Source organism: Hordeum vulgare, chromosome 6H, assembly GCF_904849725.1.
Source record: "Hordeum vulgare subsp. vulgare chromosome 6H, MorexV3_pseudomolecules_assembly, whole genome shotgun sequence".
In the NCBI taxonomy this organism is placed as follows: Eukaryota; Viridiplantae; Streptophyta; class Magnoliopsida; order Poales; family Poaceae; genus Hordeum; species Hordeum vulgare.
The window spans coordinates 45,746,782-45,765,727 of record NC_058523.1 but is presented as its reverse complement, the minus strand read 5'-3'; the positions used below and the strand labels follow the sequence as shown (position 1 = coordinate 45,765,727).

The 18,946-nt window shown below is 46.8% G+C and overlaps 1 protein-coding gene and 1 pseudogene across 1 annotated transcript; one reads left to right on the top strand and one right to left on the bottom strand.

Annotated features, from left to right (window-relative positions):
- Positions 1 to 1,563: 1,563 nt before the first annotated feature.
- LOC123402024 (alpha-1,3-arabinosyltransferase XAT2-like) lies at positions 1,564 to 3,956 on the bottom strand. The gene is made up of 3 exons (XM_045095879.1): positions 3,388 to 3,956; positions 3,181 to 3,276; positions 1,564 to 3,061 (listed from the first exon to the last, which is right to left on the bottom strand). Exons 1-3 carry the CDS (start codon positions 3,512 to 3,514, stop codon positions 1,773 to 1,775), a joined length of 1,512 nt encoding a protein of 503 aa, XP_044951814.1. The 5' UTR covers positions 3,515 to 3,956; the 3' UTR covers positions 1,564 to 1,772.
- Positions 3,957 to 4,929: 973 nt separating this feature from the next.
- On the top strand, positions 4,930 to 5,980 carry LOC123405046 (annotated as a pseudogene).
- The last annotated feature ends 12,966 nt before the right edge of the window (positions 5,981 to 18,946 follow it).

Here is an 18,946-nt window from a genome sequence, read left to right as displayed (position 1 = left end):
AAGGACTACCCCTCACAAAGGACAAGGCCCTTAGTCAGTCCCGACTGAATTAAGGAGTCTCCATCATCCAGTCGGTAACATGTCCTCAACCATCCAGTCGGAGACTAGCATTCGAAGGATACCAAGCTAACCGACTGGCTACACTCGGTACATCGTAACCTCTCTGTAGGGAAACGGCCGTACGTTTCCAGGTGCATTTATTGGCATTTAGAGCATACGTTATCTGTAACATACGCATTCAATCCCCACTACTCCACCCCTGTACCGAAACCGTTGTGGAGGGCAGCGCACTCTATATAAGCCTCCCCCCCCACTGGTAGAGGGGTTAGCAAATCATTGTATTCCATATTCCACTCGACAACAAGCTCCGAGAGCACTGAGACGTAGGGCTATTACCTCCACCGCAGAGGGGCCCGAACTAATACATGCTCGCCGTAGCTGGGACTCTGCCCATCTCATTCGTACCCTACACATCTACTGTCAGGCTTATACCCACGACAGACTCCAACGGTACGTATAACAACTTACCTCCAATGGCCTTGACGGTAGGGTCGGCGGCGGGCCTTGACGATAGGGTCGACGGCGGAGGCTGAAGGCCGTTAGGTTGTGCTGATGTGGATAAGTGGTCTATCGTCAGAGGCTAGGCGATAGGTTGTTATATCCTACCGTCATCTACCTGGTGATAGGAGAAGGGCCGAGATACCTACATTTTTACAAACCAGGGCCACATCGTGCTGAATTTGTCCTCTGTAGGATAGGGTGTGCGTGAGCACGTTTTGCGAGGGTATGTATGTGTTTAGAAAAAATAATTAATTTTTAATCTAGGCAACAAATTTCCCTCTCGTGCACAAAAATTAGTGGTCCGGCCGTGAAGATGCGCGTTGAATAGTTCCACAGTCAAAAAGGCCTCGTTGAATAAGCCTGCCTTTTAACCAGACGGCGAAGCGTGGAAGAAAAATAATTAGCTGGGACGGCGACACGGCGGCTGCTGACATTTCTTCCCCTGGAAAGGCCAAGAGAAGAAGGCAACCGAAGCTTCGGGCAGCCCGTGCGCCTCACACGATGTCACAACGAGATGGGATGACGCTGGCTGGCAGGGGCCGGAGGTAGCTCGGAGTTGGCAGCCCCCCAGTTCGGCGACAGCGACGCGCCCACGAACCAGCCAAACTTTGATTTCTTTTCTCCTTTCCTCCATTCCGCTGGCCGAACAATCAACCAACACATCGATCAGCTGACGAAATCGATCCACGGCTTCGCGGCAGCTGACGACGATCCAGACAATCCTATCAATCGGCTACTAGCTGACACGGAGCAGGAGCTGGCCAAGTCGCAGGCGCCTCCTCCTCTCCCCCCATGACCAAGAAATTTCTCCGGTGCAAATCCATGGATTCTGACATGCCATTGCCAATGGAGTTGGACCAAGGGAGGAAATAGCTGCGATATGTTCTTGGCATGGATTCATGGATCGACAAAACGGAGAAGAAGGCCGACTGCCATATGTTCTTGGCATCTTTCTTGTAAATTAATTAATAGATATAAGAAACAAATAATCACAAAAGGGTATGAAGCAACATGTTGTGTAACCACATGTTCTTGCTCGCCGTCAATGGGATCTTACCACAAGAAGAGCAAGAGGAAGAGGAGGAAGAAGAAGAAGAAATCAAGAATCAAGTCAAGCAAAACGAGGCAGGCACGGAGCAGAGCAGAGCAGATAGATATACACGGACCTATATCTACCGAATCAGGGACGGGCGTGGTCGAGCAGGGCAGGCTCAGGCCGCCGGCGGCAGCCGGCTGAGCGCGTCCCGGAGCGTGGCCCTGAACTTGTCCAGATCCAGCCGGACGTTCTGCTTGTCCAGGTACGCCGCCTTGAGCGCGTCCCACCCCTGCTTGTGCACGGCGTAGGGGTCGGTGAGCACCTGGTGGTTCCGCGGGTACTGCTCCAGCAGCGAGCTCTCCTCCAGCTGCACGTTGTAGTCCATGTACGTCACCTCCATGTCCGCCGCCGGGTTCTTGAAGGTCACGCCGGTGAGCCACTCCAGCCCTCCGAACGGCACCACCTGGATCAGCACGGCCCCCGCGGGGAGGAACACCATGTTGGTCAGCCCCGCGCCGTGCACGCCCACCATCACGTCCGCGGAGTTCACCAGCCGCGCGAAGGTGGACATGTCGGTGTGCTGGTCGGGCTCCGCGATGCGCACGTCGAAGCCCATGGCGGTGGCGGCGGCCGCCATCTCCCGCTCGTTGAGGAACCGGCGCGAGTTCTTGCGGGAGATGATGAGGAGCCGGGGCTTACCGGCGCCCGTGGCGCCGCCGCGGGACGCGGCCGCGCGCTCCAGCCCGAAGGCGTCGCGGAGGGTGCGCTTGAAGTCGACGATGGAGACGTGGCCGGCGGCCTTGGACGGGATGATGCCCATGTCCTTGTGGAAGTCGGAGCCGACGACGATGCGGGGCACGCAGTGCACCTCCAGGTCGTTGTTGACGTCGACGACTTCGTAGTTGCTGAGCTGCCGGAACAGCGGCCGGAACTTGGCCACCCACCACGGCTTGAGGTCGCTGAGCAGGAACTGCACCTCGCCCTTGAACTTGCGGGTGCTGAGGAAGAGCGGCACCAGCACGTCCGTGTAGTCGTGGTACAGGTTGCCGGAGAAGCCGCGGTTGGAGAACACGAACCCGGGGACGGAGTGGTTCTTGGTGCACGCCGGCGGCGGGGCGTCGGCGGGGAAGGGCTTGAGTACGAACTCCCGGACGTGGGTCATGGCGACGGGGTCGTGGTACCGCGCGTACGGCTTGGTCCTCCATTCCCTGTCCAGCGAGTCGATGTAGATGGTGGAGGCGTTGCCGACCACCCGGATGTCCCCCGCCGCCTCGCACCGCTCCGAACGCTTGCTCGTCATGAAGCAGGTCGGCTTCTTCTTCTTCCCCTTCCCCTTATCCTTATCCTTCCTCCCCGCGCCGGCGCCGGAGACGACGGCAGTCTTCTCCGCCCTCTCCGTGGTGACCTTGGGCACCGGGGCGGCGCTGTCCTCCTCCACATCCTCCTCCGCGTCCTCCTCTGAAACTGGCCAGGGAAAAAGAAACAGTCTTGAGCAACATACATTTCGTCCCCAAATCAGCAATCGGCCGGTTCTAGCTAGCTGAGCCGAACAAGTCAATCGATCCGGAAGACAGCTTGCTTACCTCCGACCGTGGTGGCGGCGGGGGCCGGCTCGTCGTCGTCGGTCTCCATCCGGATGCTGGAGTTCATCTGCTCCTTGAGCTGGTCGTCCGGCTTGCCTGCAGACATCCAAGCTCTCATCCACCCGTCCATCCAAGAACCAGCAAGCTCGACAGCAAACAGAAGGGGAAAGAGGAGGAGGAAGAAGAAGAAGAAGATAGTAGACATACCGAAGGGGGTGGAGCAGTATCTGGCCTTGACGATGCTGAGGACGCAGAGGGAGAGGAGCATGGCGGCGATGATGACGCCGTTGCTGACCCGCCGCGGCTCCTGCCGGCTCCGCAGCGAGGCCTTCATCTCCGACGCCGACCCCAGCGCGCCCTCCCCCGACCCCGGCTAGATCTGGGGCAGCAGGCGGCACGGAGTCAGCTCCCTTGCTTGCTTGCTGGGCTTTGCTTGCTGCCTGCCTGCCTCCTCCCAAGGAGGAAGACTCTTCTCGAGACGGAGAGAGAGAGAGGAGAGAGGAGAGATGCTTTGAAACTTTCTCGTGCCGAGCTGGATCTGGATGGGCCTCAGCTGCTCTGCTCTGCTCGCTGATGATTAAACGAGGGTGGTAATAAAGAATCGGAATGCTCTCTCCTTGGCAACTCATAAGTGAGGGATTATTGCAGCAAAATGGAGGATGATTAGCAGACTGGCCCCTGGGATTAGCCGGCCGGCCGTCGTCGTGTGGAGAGACTGGCAGGCACGACGTAGGACGTGGTGGACCGTTGACCAGACCGGGCTGGGCCGGGCCCGACCCGCAGTGTTGTTGAGCCACCTCCCCCACCTTATTTCTATGGTGGGATTATTGTTACTTCCATTTTCGGCCGCGGGAAGAGATGTATGTATGTTCGGACCGGCCGACCGAGAGCATGAATGTGGGCATGTACCGGCGAGCGTCACGGGTTTTCCTACGTACCGATGTGCCAACACGCGTGAGTTTGTGTACAGCTGGAGCCAAAGGAGGAGTAACGCTTCCCTTTTTTTCTTTCTACTAGCACAATTACACACGTGCGTTGCAACAGGAGAAAAATGAATAATAAAAAAGTATAGTTCATTGGTAAAAACGCGCGTGGATACTATAAAAAAAGGTGCGCACGTAAGGTCTTAGATTATAAAATATGTACAAAAAAGAACCGAGTGCAAGTACATCATGTCCAAAAATTATAACATTTTCCAAATATTGATGCTTAAGTTAACATGTTACAATATAAATAGTCGGTACGAAATAAAGACAAATATTAATTAGCATTGTATCCTATATAGTATTTGTAAAAATATTTAACATGTAAAATAACAACATATTCAAACTCTACACATTTTTCTAATCAAGTTTCATATATAACACGTTTAAATTGAATTTACGGTTTAAAAGATATTATTATTTGAAAATACATATTTATTCTGAATGAACTTCGAGGTTATTAACGCATATGTGAGGGGTTTAGGTAAAAAAAAATGATTCGCTCTGAGTACAATTTGGACCGCGGGTTATTTAGCACGAAAGTAAGGGGGTTTTGTGTAAAATGTGAAACAAAACGGTTCGGCCTCACTTATAAACGGACTGCAGGTTAATTAGAGGAAACTATAGGGGTCTTTCTGCAAAAATGCCACGACGGACGACAGAAGCCACCGGTGCTTTATTATTAGGGAGAGAAGAGCAACTTGAACGAAACGATCCACACGGACATGAATTTTGTCTGTTTGGGTTGTCCATCCGCCTAGCGGACATGAGGTGAACACGGGTGATCGATGGGCGAACCCAATGCACGAGATGCAAAAAAGCGGACAAGTGAGGCTGCTGGCGTGGAAGACGCATCTTTCCTTCGCTCCCCGCGCCGCCTAGCGCACGACCTCGCCACCGCCGACCCGCCAGCGTTGTTCCTCAGGGCGGTCTTCGCGTCCTTGTCCCATCGGCTCCTCCGTCGAGGCACGCCGACAACATCGGCACCTCCATGCTCTACTGCATCCCCATCATCCTCGGGCTCTTTGCCTTCGTCGTCGTCGCCTCCCTCTCCATCAGCGCCTGCCTCCGCGACCGCTTCAGCCGCTCGCGCCCGTCTCCCCCACCCTCGCCGTTGCCCGGGCCGCACGGGAAGGACGAGGGTAAGAAGGATCGGATCGAGTCACTGCCCCGGTTCACCATACCTTCTGCGCTGGCGGCGCTGCCTAGGAGCTCCCCGGACTGCGTCGTCTGCCTCTCGCATTTAGGTCGAAGACCAAGCTGCGGTTGCTCCCGGCATGCCGCCACGCGTTCCACGCCGCGTGTGTCGCCGCCTGGCTCCGGACCACCCCGACCATCCCGCTCTATCCCGCCATCGTCGCGCCCCGCACCCCTCCATCGCGACCCTCCTCGCCACCGAACAGCCGCTGCCGACACCGGAGCCTGCTGCCGCGAGGAGCAGGGATCGCTCCAGGAGGTTTCGCGTCGAGATGGGAAACGTCAGCACTCGCGGTGGGTCATCGGCCACTTCCACAGGCAGCGGCCTTGAGGAGGGACGGACCGCTGATAGGTGGGACAAGGGTGGACACAAGAGGGGAAGAGCGGACGACGGGAGCACCCAGTTTTGTCTGTCACGGACCCATTTGTGGCCCAGTTTTGCGCCTAGTTTGGGTTGGGATGGACAACAAGCGGACATCAGGCGGACAAACGCGTCCGTTTGGGTCGCCCGGTCGGGTCAATTTTTCTTTTGGATGACCCAAACGGACAATATGGGTCACCCCATTGGAGTTGCTCTAACGCAGGGCGAAAGCCTTCCATTGGAAGAAGCAAGATGTTAAAGGCCAAACTAGCAGCGAACGATACAACTGAAGGCTCCGAGCTGGCCCGACCCACTCCCGTGAGCAGAAAAGGCGAACCCTCGTCGCGCCACCCCCAGTCCCTCCGCTCCATCCCTCTCCCACGCCGTCTCCAGCGCACACTGCTACGGCGACAGAAATCCTTTTGTCGTCTCTTGAGCTTGCGTTGGTTTTTCCCTTGAAGAGGAAAGGGCGATGCAGCATAGGAGCAGTAAGTATTTCCCTCAGTTTGAAAACCAAGATATCAATCCAGTAAGAGGATCGCGCCAAGTCCAGAGTACCTGTGCAAACACAAAAGAGCTTGCACCCAACGCTATAAAGGGGTTGTCAATCCCTTCAAGATTGATTGCAAAGTAAGATCTGAAGTTGGAAAGTGCAATGAAGAAAAAGTGTAAGGCTGAAAATATGGTGTGGAGTAGACCCGGGGGCCATAGTGTTCACTAAAGGCTTCTCTCAAAATAGCAAATATTACGGTGGGTGAACAAATTACTGTCGACCAATTGATAGAACCGCGAAAAGTCATGACGATATCTAAGGCAATGATCATACATATAGGCATCACTTCCGAGACAAGTAGACCGATATTTTCTTCATCTACTACTATTACTCCACACATCGACCGCTATCCAGCATGCATCTAGTGTATTGAGTTCATGACGAACAAAGTAACGCTTTAAGCAAGATGACATGATGTAGAGGGATAAACTCAAACCAATGATGAAAACCCCATTTTTTTACCCTTGATGGCAACAACACGATGAATGCCTCGCTACCCCTTCTGTCACTGGGTGAGGTCACCGCACGGTATGAACCCAAAACCAAGCACTTCTCCCATTGCAAGAATCATAGATCTAGTTGGCCAAACAACACCCACAACTCGAAGAGAATTACAAGGATATGAAATCATGCATATAAGAGATCAAAAGAAACTCAAATAAGATTCATAGATAATCTGATGATAAATCCACAATTCATCGGATCTCGACAAACACACCACAAAAGAACATTACATCGGATAGATCTCCATGAAGATCATGGAGAACTTTGTATTGAAGATCCAAGAGAGAAGAAGCCATCTAGCTACTAGCTATGGACCCGTAGGTCTATGGTGAACTACTCACGCATCATCGGAGAGGTCATGGTGTTGATGAAGAAGCCCTCCGTATCCGAATCCCCCCTCCAACAGGGCACCAGAACGTGCCCCAGATGGGATCTTGCGGAGACAGAAGCTTGCGGCGGCGAAAAAGTACTTTCGATGATCTCGTGATCTTTTTCTGGGATTTTAGGGAATATATAGGCGAAAGACCTAGGGCAGAGGTGGCCCAAGGAGCCCACAAGCCTGGGAGGCGCGGGCCCCCCTGGCCGCGGCTAGGGGGCTTGTGGGGTCCCTGCAGGCCCCCTGTCGTGATTCTCAGGCTTCCCGATCTTTTTCTGTTTCGGAAAAAATATGTTTGGCAGTTTCGTTCCGTTTGGACTCCCTTCAAAATCCTCCTCTGAAAGGGGTCAAAAACATGGAAAAAACAGGAACTGCCACTTGGCACTGAGTTAATAAGTTAGTCCCAAAAAATATATAAAAGGCATACAAAACATCCAAAGTTTGACAAGATAGTAGCATGAAACCATCAAAAATTATAGATACGTTGGAGACGTATCAAGCATCCCCAAGCTTAACTCCTGCTCGTCCTCGAGTACGGAAGTGATAAAGACTAAATTTTTGATGTGGAATACTACCTAGCATAGTTGTCCTTTGCAACTTCTTTCGTGTGACATGAATGTTCAGATCCGTGAGATTCAAAACAATAGTTTGCTATTGACATGAAAACAATAATACTTCAAGCAAACTAGCAAGGTAATCATGAACTTTCAAAATAACAAGGTCAAGGAAAGTTATCCCTACAAAATCATATAGTCTGGCTATGCTCCATTCATACGTCCATTTTGCATCATGTTTTCATGTTGATATTTATTGCTTCTTTGGCTGTTATTTCACTTCGCGGTACTATTCTTATGCCTTTTCTCTCTTATTTTTGCAAGGTTTACATGAAGAGGGAGAATGCCGACAACTGGAATTCTGTCCTGAAAGTGGAGCAAAGTTGAGATACCTATTCTGCGCAACTCCAAACGCCATAAAAATCAACGAGGATTTTTTCCCGATTTATCAAAAATACTGGCCCGAAGAAGTGCTAGAGGGGGGCGTGTAGGTGGCCACAAGCCTGCACGGCGCGGCCACCCCCCAAGGCCGCACCATGAGGGCTTGTGGGCACCTTGCAGGCCCACTTGCCCCCCTCTTTTGCTATATGAAGGGTTTCGTCCAGGAAAAAAAATCAAGGAGGAGCTTTTCTGTGGATTCGCCGCAGCCACGAGGCGGAACTTGAGCAGAACCAATCTAGAGCTCCGGCAGGACGATCCTGCCGGGGAAACTACCCTCCCGGGGGGGGGGAAATCGTCGCCATCGTCATCACCAACACTCCTCTCATCGGAGGGGACTCATCACCATCAATATCTTCATCAGCACCATCTCATCTCCAAACCCTAGTTCATCACTGTAACCAATCTCCTTCTCGCGACTCCGATTGGTACTTGTAAGGTTGCTAGTAGTGTTGATTACTCTTTGTAGTTGATGCTAGTTGGATTACTTGGTGGAAGAGTTTACGTTCAGATCCTTGATGCTACTCATTACCTCTCTGGTCATGGATATGATTATGCTTTGTGAGTAGTTACTTTTGTTCCTGAGGACATGGGATAAGTCATGCTAATAATAGTCATGTGAATTTGGTATTCGTTCGGTAATTTGATATGTTGTATGTTGTTTTTCCTCTAGTGGTGTTATGTGAACGTCGACTACATAACACTTCACCATTATTTGGGCCTAGAGGAAGGCATTGGGAAGTAGTAAGTAGATGATGGGTTGCTAGAGTGACAGAAGCTTAAACCCTAGTTTATGCGTTGCTTCGTAAGGGGCTGATTTGGATCCACTACTTTAATGTTATGGTTAGACTTTGTCTTAATTCTTCTTTTGTAGTTGTGGATGCTTGCGAGAGGGGTTAATCATAAGTGGGATGATTGTCCAAGTAAGGGCATTACCCAAGCGCCGGTCCACCCACATATCAAACTATCAATGTAACAAACGCGAATCATATGAACATGATGAAAACAAGCATGACAGAAATCCCCGTGTGTCCTCGGGAGCGTTTTTCCTGCTATAAGACTTTGTCCAGGCTTGTCCGTTGCTACAAAAGGGATTGGGCCACTTTGCTGCACCATTGCTACTTTTGTTACTTGTTGCTTGCTACGAATCATCTCACTACACAACCACTTGTTACCGACAATTTTAGTGCTTGCTGATTTTCCTTGCTGAAAATCACTTGTCAGAACCTTCTGCTCCTTGTTTGGTTCGACACTCTTACTTATCGAAAGGACTACGATTGATCCCCTGTACTTGTGGGTCATCAAGACTCTTTTCTGGCCCCGTTGCCATGGAGTGAAGCGCCTTTGGTAAGTGGAACTTGGTAAGGAAACATTCATATAGTGTGCTGAAATTTGTTGTCACTTGTTAGTATGGATACTAATCCTTTGAGGGGCTTGTTCGGGGTATCTTCACCTCGAACGAAAGCACAAAGAGTTTCTCCTCAACCTGCTGCACCTACTGAAAATATTTGCTTTGAATTTCCCTCGGGTATGCTTGAGAAACTGCTGGCTAATCCTTTTTACAGGAGATGGAACATCACATCCAGACTTGCATCTAACCTATGTAGATGAGGTTTGTGGTTTATTTAAGCTTGCAGGTGAGCCCGAGGATGAGGTCAAGAAGAAGGTATTTCCTTTATCTTTTAAGGATAAGGCGTTGACATGGTATAGGCTATGTGATGATACTAGATCATGGAATTTCATCAAAAGTTTTATCCTATGCATTTAGCACATCGTGATCGGAATTATATTTATAATTTTTGGCCTCGTGACAGAGAAAGCATCGCTCAAGCTTGGGGGAGGCTTAAATCAATGTTATATTCATGCCCCAATCATGAGCTCTCGAGAGAAATTATCGTTCAGAACTTTTATGCTCGGCTTTCTCATGATGATCGCACCATGCTTGACACTTCTTGTACCGGTTCTTTTATGAAGAGTGATATTGACTTCAAATGGAATTTATTGGAGAGAATTAAACGCAACTCTAAAGATTGGGATCTTGAAGAAGGTAAGGAGTCAGGTATGAATTTCACTTTTGATTGCGTTAAATCCTTTGTTGAGACAAATACTTTTTGTGACTTTAGCGCTAAGTATGGACTTGACTATGAGATAGTAGCTTCATTGTGTGAATCCTTTGCTGCTCATATTGATCTCCCCAAAGAGAAGTGGTTTAAATTTCATCCTCCTTTAGAAGTCAATGTAGTTAAACCCACTCCAGTTGAAGAGAAAGTCATTGCCTATAATGATCCTGTTGTTCCCAGTGCTTACATTGAGAAACCACCTTTCCCTGTTAGGATAAAGGATCATTGTAAAGCTTTAACTGTGATACGTAGAGGCTATATTAGAACACCTACACCCCCTGAGAAAATTAGAGTTGAACCTAGCATTGCTATCATCAAAGATCTTCTGTCTGAAGAAGTTGAGGGACATAATATTCACTTCTGTGAAGATGCTGCTAGAATTGCTAAACCTCCCGCTAGAGACAAAGATAGGCTTCTTGTTGGCATGCCTGTCGTTTCTGTTAAGATAGGAGATCATTGTTATCATGGTTTATGTGACATGGGTGCTAGTGTTAGTGCAATACCTCAATCCTTATAAGATGAAATCAAAGTTGAGATTGCACCTGTTGAGATAGAGCCTATTGATGTCACTATTCAGCTTGCCAATAGAGATACTATCTGCCCTATGGGAATTGTTAGGGATGTTGAAGTCTTGTACTGTGGTAAAACGAAGTATCCTGCTGATTTCTTCGTTCTTGCTACCACACAAGATAGCTTTTGTCCCATCATATTTGGCAGACCCTTCCTCAATGCCGTCAATGCTCATATTGACTGTGAGAAGCAAACTGTCACTGTTGGCTTTGAAGGTGTGCCACATGAGTTCAATTTCTCTAAGTTTGGTAGAGAACCTCATGAAAAGGAGTTGCCTAGTAAGGATGAAACTATTGCCTTAGCTTCTATTGTCGTGCCTCCTACGGATCCCTTAGAGCAATACTTGCTTGAGCATGAAAATGATATGCATATGGATGAAAGGGATGAGATAGATAGAGTTGTCTTAGAACAATGTCCTATTCTTAAGAATAATCTGTCTATTGAACTGCTTGGGATCCACCTCCAACAAAGGGTGATCCTGTGTTCGAGCTTAAACAGTTTCCTGATACTCTTAAGTATGCCTATCTTGATGAAAAGGAGATATATCATGTCATTATTAGTGCTAGCCTCTCAGAGCAAGAAGAAAAGAAGTTACTAAAAACTCGGAGGAAGCACCGTGCTGCTATTGGATATACTCTTGATGATCTAAAGCGCATTAGTCCCACTCTATGCTAGCACAAGATTAAAACTGATCCTGACATCAAACCAGTTGATGATCATCAAAGGAGATTGAATCCTAAGATGAAAGAAGTAGTAAGAAAAGAAATACTAAAGCTCCTAGAAGCGGGTATTATCTACCCTGTTGCTCATAGCGATTGGGTGAGTCTGGTGCACTGCATCCCTAAGAAGGGAGGCATTACCGTTGTCCCTAATGATAAGGATGGATTGATCCCACAGAGGATTATTACTGGCTATAGGATGGTGATCGATTTTAGGAAATTGAATAAAGCCACTAGGAAAGATCATTACCCTTTGCCTTTTATCGACCAAATGCTAGAAAGGTTGTCAAAACACACACACTTATGCATTCTAAACGGTTATTCTGGTTTCTCCCAAATACCAGTTGCACAATCTGATCAGGAGAAAACCACTTTCACCTGTCCTTTCGGTACCTTCGCTTATAGACGTATGCCTTTTGGCTTATGTAATGCACCTGCCACCTTTCAAAGATGTATGATGGCTATATTCTCTGACTTTTGTGAAAAGGTTGCTGAGGTTTTCATGGATGACTTCTCCGCTTATGGGTCTTCCTTTGATGATTGCCTCAGCAACCTTGATCGAGTCTTGCAGAGATGTAAAGACACCAATCTTGTCTTGAACTCGGAAAAGTGCCACTTTATGGTTAATGAAGGCATCGTCTTAGGACATAAAATTTCTGAAAGAGGTATTGAAGTCGATAAGGCTAAGGTTGATGCAATCGAGAAAATGCCATACCCCACAGATATCAAATGTATAAGAAGTTTCCTTGGTCATGCTGGTTTGTATAGAAGGTTCATCAAAGACTTCTCTAAGATTTCTAGGCCTCTTACCAATCTCTTACAAAAGGATATTCCTTTTGTTTTTGACGATGATTGTGAGGAAGCATTTGAAATACTTAAGAGGGCTTTGATAACTGCACCTATTGTTCAACCACCTGATTGGAACTTGCCTTTTGAGATCATGTGTGACGCTAGTGATTATGTTGTTGGTGCTGTTCTAGGGCAAAGAGTCGATAAGAAGTTGAATATTATTCACTACACTAGTAAAACTCTTGACAGTGCCCAAAGAAACTATGCTACTACGGAGAAGGAATTTTTAGCAATCGTGTTTGCATGTGAAAAGTTCATGTCTTACATAGTTGACTCCAAAGTCACTATTCACACTGATCATGCTGCTATTAAGTACCTCATGGAGAAGAAGGACTCTAAACCTAGACTTATCAGATGAGTTCTCTTGCTACAAGAGTTTGATTTGCACGTTGTTGAAAAAAAGGGTGCTGATAACCTAGTAGCAGATAACTTGTCTAGGTTGGAGAACGTTCTTAATGACCCACAACCTATTGACGATAGCTTTCCCAATGAGAAACTGAATGTCATCAATGCTTCATGTAGTGCACAGTAGTATGCTGATTATGCAAACTATATCATTGCCACATACATACCACCTAGTTTCACGTACCAGCAAAAGAAGAAATTATTCTTTGACTTGAGACATTACTTTTGGGATGATCCTCACCTTTATAAGGAAGGAGTAGATGGTGTTATTAGACGTTGTGTACCTGAACATGAACAGGGACAGATCCTACATAAGTGTCACTCTGAGGCCTACGGAGGACACCATGTGGGAGATAGAACTGCACACAAGGTATTGCAATCAGGTTTCTATTGGCCCACTCTCTTCAAGGATGCCCGTAAGTTTGTCTTGTCTTGTGACGAATGTCAAAGAATAGGTAATATCAGCAAACGTCGGGAAATGCCTATGAACTATTCACTTGTCATTGAATCATTTGATGTCTGGGGCTTTGATTATATGGGACCTTTTCCAAAATCCAACGGGATACTCATATCCTAGTTGCTGTTGATTACGTCACTAAGTGGGTAGAGGCTATCCCCACTAGTAGTGCTGATCAAAACACCTCTATCAGGATGCTGAAAGAAGTTATCTTCCCTAGATTTGGAGTCCCTAGATATCTAATGACCGATGGTGGTTCACACTTCATTCATGGTGCTTTCCGTAAAACGCTTGCTAAGTACGATGTCAACCATAGAATTGCGTCTCCCTATCACCCTCAGTCCAGTGGTCAAGTAGAGCTAAGTAATAGAGAGATTAAACTGATTCTGCAAAAGACTGTCAACAGGTCTAGAAAGAATTGGTCTAAGAAGCTCGATGATGCACCGTGGGCTTATAGAACTGCCTATAAGAATCCCATGGGCATGTCTCCGTACAAAATGGTGTACGGTAAAGCATGCCATTTACCTCTTGATCTAGAGCATAAAGCTTACTGGGCAATCAAAGAGCTCAACTTTGACTTCAAACTTGCCGGCGACAAGAGGTTATTTGATATTAGATCGCTTCATGAGTGGAGAACTCAGGCATATGAGAATGCCAAGTTGTTCAAGGAAAAGGTTAAGAGGTGGCATGATAAGAGGATACAAAAGCGTGAGTTAAATGTAGGTGATTATGTCTTGCTATATAACTCTCGTATAAGATTCTTTGTAGGCAAGCTTCTCTCTAAATGGGAAGGTCCCTATGTTATTGAGGAAGTATATCATCCGAGTGCTATCAAGATCAACAACACGGAAGGTAATTGTCCGAGAGTGGTAAATGGGTAGAGAATCTAGCATTATATCTCAGGTACTCCCATAAATGTTGAAAGCAATATTATCAATACCATAATTCCATGAAGCTCTTCATCGTACGTGAGTAATCTATTCGTAGGCTCGCTGGGCGGTGATGAGTAGGATGAGATCTATCATGTAATCGAGTTAGTTTTGATGGGGATTGATCCCTAGTATCCACTATGTTCTGAGATTGATGTTGCTACTACTTTGCCATGCTTAATGCTTGTCACTAGGGCCCGAGTGCCATGATTTCAGATCTGAAATTATTATGTTGTCACCAATATATGTGTGTTTTAGATCCGATCTTGCAAGTTGTAGTTACCTACTATGTGTTATGATCCGGCAACCCCGTAGTGACAATAACCGGAACCACTCCCGGTGATGACCATAGTTTGAGGAGTTCATGTGTTCACCAAGTGCTAATGCGTGGTCCGGTTCTTTATTAAAAGGAGAACCTTAATATCCCATAGTTTCCTTTTGGACCCCGCTGCCACGGGAGGGATGGACAATAGATGTCATGCAAGTTCTTTTCCCTAAGCACGTATGAAGACACACGGAATGCATGCCTACATCACATTGATGAACGGGAGCTAGCCACATATCTCTCCGTGTTATAACTGTTGCATGATGAATATCATCCAAACAAATCACCGACCCATTGCCTACGAGTCTGTCCTACTGTTGCTGCTGCTGTTACTTGTCTTGCTGTGGTGTTACTATTGTTGTTGCTGCTGTTACTTGTCTTGCTCTGTTGTTACTACTTTTGTTGTTGCTGTTACTTGTCTTGCTCTGCTACTACTGTTGCTACTACCGTCGCTTGCTACTGTTGCTACTTGCTACTGCTGTCACTACTGTTGTTCCTTGCCACTACCGTTACTCGCTACTTTCCTGTTACTACTTTGCTTGCAGATACTAATCTTTCAGGTGTGGTTGAATCTGACACATTCAGCTCCTAATACTCGAGAGTATTCTCTCACCACCTGTTTGGCGATCAACAAATTTGGGTCGAAAACTCTACCCTCGAAAACAGCTGCGAACCCACGCGCTGGTGGGCCGTCAACAACATTCTTCTAGGTTCATTACTGGGGAGTGCTAGTAGCATTCTTCTGGTGCCGTTGCAAGGGAAGGTTTGTTGTCACGAAATCAACATTTGTCTAGCTATTGCCAGAGAGTGCGAGTCAACATTTTTCTGGCGCCGTTGCCGGGGAGGTATTGCTATATTCTCTGAGTCACTTGGGATTTATATCTGCTGATCACTATGAAGAATCTGAAGGATCCGAAAACCAAAGTCTAGCCCTCAACTACGAGGGGAGGTAAGGAATTGCCATCTAGCTCTGCACTTGATTCACCTTCAGTTATGAGTAAGTTTGCGACATCACCTGCTGCTAGAAATCTTGATATGTCGCATGTGCTTGATGATGCTTATGATGATACTGCTAGAGATGCTATGCCTGATGATACTATGCTTGATACTGCTAGAGATGCTATGCCTGATACTGCTTTGCGTGATGATGCTAGAGATGCTATTTTGCCTAATGATACTATGCTTGATACTGCTAGAGATGCTATGCATGATGATGCTATGCTTGATATTGCTAGAGAGGCTACTTTGCCTGATGTTCCACTAGGTGTATTCCTTGATGCTCATAATGCTAGAGTTACTGCCAATGCTCGTGATGCTTCTGAACCTGCCGATACTATTGAGATAGAACCTGCTTTTGCTCCTGTTAGATCTAGCTCTCCTAGATATGAATTGCCTGATATACCTGAGGGTTACGTTATGGAGGGAGAGATAGCTGAGGATTTTCTTGCGTGTAAGGATGCATATGACGCTGAGAAATTACTTCTCAAGTGGAAGGAAAAATCTCTGAAAGCTAGGATGAAATACGACCCGGAGTTTGCCACTTAACCTATCTTTATCACCGATAAGGATTATGAATTCTTTGTCGATCCTGAGATAATCTCTCTAGTCGAATCTGATCCTTTTCACGGTTATGAGTCTGAGACGGTCGTAGCCCATCTTGCCAAATTTCACGATATAGCCACCCTTTTCACTAATGAGGAGAAGATCTGCCACTACTATATCCTTAAGCTGTTTCCTTTCTCTCTAAAGGATGACGCTAAAGCCTGGTTCACCTCTCTTGCTCCTGGATGTGTGAGTAGTCCCCAGGATATGGTCTATTACTTCTGTGAGAAATATTTCCCTGCCCATAAGAAGCAAGCTGCCTTGCAGGAAATATACAACTTTGCTCAACTCCAAGAAGAGAGTCTCCCACAAGCTTGGGGAGGCTCGTCCAGCTGCATAATGCTTTGCCTGATCACCCTCTTAAGAAGAACGAGATACTTGATATCCTCTATAACGGACTTACCGATGCCTCTAGAGACCACCTAGATAGTTGTGCCGGTTATGTTTTTAGGGAACGAACTGTAGAACAAGCTGAGACCCTACTGAATAACATCTTGATCAACGATAATGCTTGGACTATTCCCGAACCACCTCCTAAGCCAACTCCGAAGAAAAGAGGTATTCTATTCCTCAGTCCCGAAGATATGCAAGAAGCCATGAAATCTATGCAAGAGAAAGGCATTAGATCTGAAGATGTCAAAAATCTACCACCTATCAAAGAGATCCATGGTCTCGATAACCCGATACAGGTAGTAGAAATAAATTCTCTGCGTAGGTTTGATGAGAGTGATATTCCTTTTGACAAACCTGCTAGCCTATGCTTTGATGAATTTGACAACTTTGTTGCCAAACAACAGAGTTTCAATGATTATGTTAGTAGACATTTGGAACAAAGTACTCGTATGCTTAGCCATTTAAGTGCTTGTGTAGACAGAAATGTCAATGATCTGAAGCTACTGAGTAAACATGCCTCTATGATTACTACCCAGGTAGAACAAGTACTTAAAGCTCAGAATGACATGCTCAATGAATTAAATGACAACTCTGTCAGAGTCATTACTAGAGGAGGCAAAATGACTCAGGAACCTTTGTATCCTGAAGGTCATCCTAAGAGAATTGATCAAGATTCTCCAGGAATCAATGCTGATACACCCAGTCATCATAAGGAGAAGAAGAAGGATGATAGAAACCTACACGCCAGTTCACCAAATACTGTCACACTTGAAGAACCTAATGATATTTCTGCGTCTGAGGCGGAAACACAATCTGGTGATGAACATGAACCTGGTGATAATGTGGACAGTGATGTTCATAATAATGCTCGACCTAGCAATGATGAGGATGTGGAGATTGAACCTACGGTTAATCCTGATAATCCACAACCTAAGAGATACAATAAGAATAACTTCACTGCTAGGAAGCATGGTAAAGAAAGGGAGACATGGGTTCAGAGATCTATGCCCTTTCCTCCTAAGCCATCCAAGAAAAAGGATGATGAGGATTTTGAGCGCTTCGTTGAGATGATAAGACCCATCTATCTACAGATGTGGTTAACTGATATCCTGCTCAAGATGTCTCCGTATGCCAAGTACATGAAAGATATCGTGACTAATAAACGGAAGATACCAGATCTTGAGATCTCCACCATGCTTGCCAATTACACTTTCAAAGGTCGAACTCCTAAGAAACTTGGTGATCCCGGAGTGCCCACTATACCTTGCTCCATTAAAGGAAACTACGTAAGAACTGCCTTATGTGACCTTGGAGCCGGTGTTAGTGTTATGCCGCTCCCTCTTTATCATAGACTTGAGTTGGATAAGTTGACACCCACTGGAATTTCTCTGCAAATGGCCGACAAATCAACTGCTTTCCCTATCGGCATTTGCGAGGATGTGCCTGTTGTGGTTGCTAACACCACTATCATAATAGACTTTGTTATCTTGGATATTCCTGAGGACGATGCCATGGTTGCCATCCTCGGAAGACCCTTTTTAAACACTGCAGGGGCTGTTATAGATTGCAAAAAAGGCAATATCACTTTCCATGTCAACGGTAATGAGCACACAGTGCACTTTCCGAAGAAACGATATCAAGTACATTGCATCAATGCTATCGAAAAGACTTCATCGATTCTTATTGGGAGATTTGAATGCCCTATTCCTCGTGTTAAGATAAAGTATGATTTGCTTGTTGGGGAGATACATATCCCCATTGAGGTGACTTAGTGGCTATTTGAAAATTCTCCGTTCTCTCTTGCGATTCGAGAAGGTTTTGTCATGAGGACTTGATCAACCCCATTGACGGATTTCTTTCGATGACCATGAAATGGATTAATCAAAGAGTCACATACCTCTCTTTTGAGCTTTCATTTTCTGTTGCTTAGAAGAAAAATGATGGAATTAGTTTAGTTTTTCCTGTTTTTTGTTTTAGCGTCCCGGAGAAAATACCTCGAAAATAAAAGTTCTCCGATGGTCCTGAAAATTTAGTATGTTTTTTTCTGGAATTTTTGAAAATTACTATGCCTGAGAGCTGGCCTGGGGGCCAGACTAGTGGGCCACAAGCCCTGCCACCGCCACCCCCCTGGTGGCGGAGGGCAAGCTTGTGGGGCCCACAGGGACCCCCTCCACTCATTCCAGCTCCCAGCCTCTTCTTCCACCTCGAGAAAAAAAAATTCGCAACTCAAACCCTTGTTCTTGCTCATTTGGCTATGATTTCCGATCTCCTTGCTCAAAGCACCATTCTCCGAACCATTTTGGGGAAATTACTCCTTGGTAAGTGACTCCTCCATTGGTCCAATTAGTTTTTGCTCTAGTGCTTTATCTTTCGCGTATTCTTGCTACCTTGGTGACCCTGTTCTTGAGCTAGAAATGTTGATTTTAGCTGG

What these genes read in the sequence shown, in the direction of transcription:
- LOC123402024 (XM_045095879.1), bottom strand. Translation starts at nt 3,514, where the DNA reads ATGAAGGCCTCGCTGCGGAGCCGGCAGGAGCCGCGGCGGGTCAGCAAC. An exon ending in ATACTGCTCCACCCCCTTCG is followed by an intron (nt 3,277 to 3,387) that starts GTATGTCTACTA and finishes GGATGTCTGCAG; the next exon opens with GCAAGCCGGACGACCAGCTC. An exon ending in CGCCGCCACCACGGTCGGAG is followed by an intron (nt 3,062 to 3,180) that starts GTAAGCAAGCTG and finishes TTCCCTGGCCAG; the next exon opens with TTTCAGAGGAGGACGCGGAG.